Raw genomic sequence first — 4,534 nt, 5'->3', positions numbered from 1 at the left:
GTTTTTTTGTTTTTTGGCCTCAAGGCATGTGGGATCTTAGCTCCCCAACCAGGGATCAAACCCGCACCCCCTGCACCGGAAGGCGAAGTCTTAACCACTGAACCGCCAGGGAAGTCCCTGTTCTGGCTTGTAATATTAAAAGGAAAACAAAACAGCCATTAGTGGTGTGGTTGGTCCTTAGACTACTGTCCATTCTGCCTTACTACACTTCAGTAAATACTGAACAAGGGAAACGACTTATTCATTTCAAAATTTCAGCAGATTACTGGTCTGCAAATCGGGCCTTTTATGTTCAAATTATATTTCAAGTGAGCTGAAATTCAGGTCTACTAGGCGTAGATCTCCTTATATTTGGGGTATCAGACGAGTCTTTACTCTTGTATACTGATGGTAGATATTCCGAGGTTGCAATGGTTGCCAGAATTGCTGAACGGACATGGGGGGAGGAGGGAAGATGAGTGTTTGCAGGATAGGGAAAACAAGGAATATTAGTGAAAGGTTTGTTCTCAGAAGCTCACAAGTTTTCATTATTTTTTATCTTGTAAAGGCGAGGGGACAAAGGATCTCTCTGTATTATTTCCTACAATGGCATGCAAATCTACAGTGATCTCGAAATTTAAAAAATTACTTAAAGGAAAGGCATGGGGAGAAACTTATTGGAAGCAGGACTTTTGGATATCATCATTACCTTTCTAAGCTAAGGAAGGCATAAATAGAATAATTCTTTCTTTCTTGACCTGTGTTGGTGAGTTTTCCTTTTAGGAGTCTTTAAGCTCTCAAATGGGTTCAGTTCAGTCCTTGCTTTCGTCTCTCAACCCAGTAACATGGAGCTTCGGTACCTTGAGTTTAAGGAAGCAAGTCCAAGCACTTTTATTATTATCATCAGCAGTAATAATAGTCACTTTAATTACTTCAGAAAGCTGACCAGGAAACAAAGCTCTTTTACAAATATTTTTGAGGTAAAAAGTAACCATTTAATATTCCCACTATTTACCTATGTCCATCTGGTCCTGGACAGTAACATTCTTTCCTTGAAGAACATTACGGCCAAAATGGCCAAGGATTCAAAGGATGGAATGGGGCGTCCAGCACATCTTCTGACTCCTCTGCTTTCCAACTGGGCTCTTTCAGCAACTCAGGTCACTTCCCTTACTGGAAGTACCCACCTCTTGGTTACCCTCCCAAGCAAAGGCAAACACCAGCTGTTATGAACTGAATGTTTGTGTTTCCCCCCAAATTCATGTGTTGAAACCCTACCTGCCATGTGATGGTATTAGGAGGTGGGGCCTTCAGGAGGTGATTAGATTAAATGAGGCCATGGGGGATGGGGTGTGCCATGATGGGGTTAGTGTCCTTTTAAGAGTCATGAGACAGCTTGCTCTCTGCTCCCTGATCTCCGACTTCCAGCCTCCAGAACTGGGGGGAGTAAATTTCTGTTGCTATAAGCCACCCAATCCTTGGTACTTTGTTACAGTCTCCGGAATGGTCTAGGACACCAGCCAGCCAGTCCACCCAAAAACATCTCATTCTCCAGCCCAGAGGCTTTCAAACTCATTGGTCTCAGGATACATTTACTACACTCATAAAAATAATTGAGGACTCCAAAGAGCTTTTGTTTTGTTTATCTGTTGTGTATGGGCTGTATAGAAATACAAAAAAAATTTATTAGTTCATTAAAAATAGAAACCCATTACATGTTAACATACATCATATTTTTTATAACTACATTTTCCAAAACAAAAAAAGTTAGTGATAAGAGCAGCACTGTTTGGCTGCACTTGAGGCCCAGGTGATATTCACTACCTTCTCCTGTGTCGTCACTGCACCTTGACCTGCTGTTGTTCACATCTGTTCACCCTGCTAGGCTGTGAGCTCCTTGGAGAGAGACACTCAACTTTATTCAACCTTACATCCTCAGGATCTAACAGAGTCTGGTCTCCAGTACACACTGGATAACATTATTTTTAAATTTAAGTATATGTTTTAATTATAAAAACAGCATAGCTATATTATATGAAATAGAGACAATAAGAGAAACCACTCACAATACCCCAAATATCATTTCTTGGGTGTATTTTATATCAGTCTTTTTACAAAATGCAGTTTTTTCTACCTGGAATCACATCATATGTAACAAATGAATGCCATAATTTTGAAAACTTCTTTCCCCCCACCTAGCAACGGGTAAACTTTTCTTTCTGTGTCTAATGTCTGTGACTACCATGATGTTCTATTGTGTAGATACAACACAGTTTAGTTATTAAACATCCAGCATTAGCACAATTTTTTTTTTGTTGTAATAAATACGGTGATTCTGTGAAGAATACCTTCACACATATAGCTTTTTGGCATTTAGTGTTATTTCCTTAGAATAGATTCCCAGAAGTAAGATTACTGGGTCAAGAGATGCAGACTTTTTATGGCTTTTAATACATAGTGTAAAATTGCTTTTCAAAAGGGTTACATTAATTTTCAATGCCACCAGCACTTTTAAGAATATGTTTCACCACACAGATCGTCAACATAGGTGGTATTAAGAATGCTAATTGATAAAATATTGTATCCTAGTTGTTAAAATTTTGCATTTTTTGACCCTCATAAAATGAAAGTTTGTTGAAGAATTAGTGTATAATACAAAACATTCTTTTGGGACATCTTTACTTCTTCTGAAAAACTTAAGAAATTTTCAGTTGTGAAGACGAGAAAAAGAACACATGTTTTTAGGACTGGCACAAAATTCACTTTGACAATCAATCTTGGTGCCAAAATACTCAAACGAGGACCTTTCGCTGCTGCTGCTAGCTGTCATCCACGGGAAGCAAAGGACAAAACAAAATGTAAAGGACTGAAAGGTTCTCACTGCAAACCGTACAAGATTCACACAGAGCGGTTGGAGCTCTGCTTCTCATTCAACTTTTCTTCCTTTTCTTAAAACTTGGAGATTTCAGCCCTCTCCTTTGTTTCCGGTCTTACCTGCCCACGTGCACAATTCCTGAATTTCTCTGGGAGGGGGCATTTTCATCTTTGCCATCTCATCTGGCTTTAGCCTTGTCTGTACAGTGTGTGCTGGTTTACTAGATGTGGACGGATTTCCAGAGAAGCTGCAGCGGTGTTTCTGTTCCCCCCCAGGGTGGATCCTAACCCGCTTCTGAGCTCTCTCCCCGCGACTGAAACCCAGCTGTCTCCCCACCTCGCACAGGGCGTGAGTGAGGTGGACGCCGAAATATTTGATCGGAAAAGCCACGAATGTGAGCCCAGGACCGAAGCAAACTTGGCCTGCCTCGCCCACCGAGCACGCTCGCCGAGGCTTAACGTTTCTATAAGATTCTGCTCAGCGGCCTCATCCTGGGACAGGCATCTATGAGTCATCGGCTCTGCGGGTCACATGGCCAACGTGACCAAAATAAAGTTTCAGTATTTTAAGCCTCTAGAAAAGGGGACAACGGAGCACACCGGGGGCGGGCAACGACAGGCACATGCGGGCCAGGCACCCGCTCGAGGGGCCGCGGCGGCGCGGGCCGAGGGGGCGGGGCGCCGGTGAGGGGGGAGGGGAAGGGGCGGGACCTGGCGGAGGCGCGCCCCTCCCCCACCGCCCGCAGCGACGCCCGGACCCCAGGGCCGGCCGGCTCTCGAGTGCGGCGCCCGGCCGACGCCAGCCCCGAGGCCCCCCGGCCCCCGCTGCCCCCCAGAAGCGACAGGCCGAGGGATCCCGGAGATTCCGCCGCGTCCTCCACTGCCACCGGGACCCCACGCGCCGGCAGCGGCTTCCCCGGGAACGTCCTTCAGCCCCGGGAGCACGCGGGAAAAGCCCCAGCGCGCCAATGAGCGAGCGCCTTCCTCATGACGGTCACGCTCGGGGGCGGGGCTTCCCTTCGCCGCTCCCGAGTTCCGGGAGCCCCCTTTGATTGGTCTGGACGGCCTGGGAAACACTGTAGTAACGCCCAATCAAAACGCCACGTCTCGGCCTCGAGGAAATATTCCGTGTCGGCCCCTTCCTGATTGGGCAGTTCTTTCGTGCTCTGGCCACTGGAAAGCTTTGTTTAGGTCTGGAAGGCGGGCTTTCCTGGGAGTGGGTGGGGAGGGGGCGTTGATTCTTGACCAATCCTTTCATTCCGTTGGGTGGTGACTAGCCAATGGGCCGGATAGATAGGACGCTCCTCCCGGAGAGTAGTGAGACCCCTGGTGCGGGACGATTGGTGGCGGGAGCGATGAGTGGCAGCCGCGCGGCCCAACGGGCTCAGTGCGTGGGCCGCGGGGCGGGGCCAGGGCGGGTGCGCGGCGGCGGCGGGGTGGCTGGGCCGGCGGCGGCGGCGGCGGTACGAGGCGCGCGCTCGGGGTCCCGGTCGCGAGGAGGAGGAGGATGTGGCGCGCGGAGGGGAAATGGCTGCCGAAAACAAGCCGGAAGGTAAGAGCCGGAGCGTGAGGGGCCGGGGGTGGCGCGGCGGGCGGCGGGACCCGGCCCCGCCGGACATCCCGGGCATCGGCGGCGCCGGGCGGGAGCGCGGGGGCGCGGCGTATAGGACGCTCCTCCCGG

General features: G+C 48.8%; 1 protein-coding gene across 8 annotated transcripts in view; it reads left to right on the top strand.

Moving 5' to 3' along the window:
* Positions 1–4,150: 4,150 nt before the first annotated feature.
* CAMTA1 (calmodulin binding transcription activator 1) overlaps positions 4,151–4,534 on the top strand; it is an 823,330-nt gene continuing 822,946 nt past the window's right edge. For 7 of the 8 annotated variants that reach the window (XR_003794291.1, XM_029227275.1, XM_029227281.1 and 4 more), the window contains exon 1: positions 4,151–4,405. Coding sequence is in view for 7 of the 8 variants with exons in the window: in XM_029227275.1 (XP_029083108.1) it covers positions 4,361–4,405 (45 nt within the window). In the remaining variant the exon portion in view is untranslated. The remainder of the gene's footprint in view (positions 4,406–4,534) is intronic. The other variant, XM_029227277.1, reaches the window with a different exon arrangement.

This window comes from Monodon monoceros, unplaced genomic scaffold (genome assembly GCF_005190385.1).
Source record: "Monodon monoceros isolate NGI ecotype Baffin Bay Population unplaced genomic scaffold, NGI_Narwhal_1 Super_Scaffold_18, whole genome shotgun sequence".
Lineage (NCBI taxonomy): Eukaryota > Metazoa > Chordata > Mammalia > Artiodactyla > Monodontidae > Monodon > Monodon monoceros.
The sequence above is the reverse complement of the archived record's forward strand: the minus strand, read 5'-3'. Positions and strand labels throughout refer to the sequence as shown.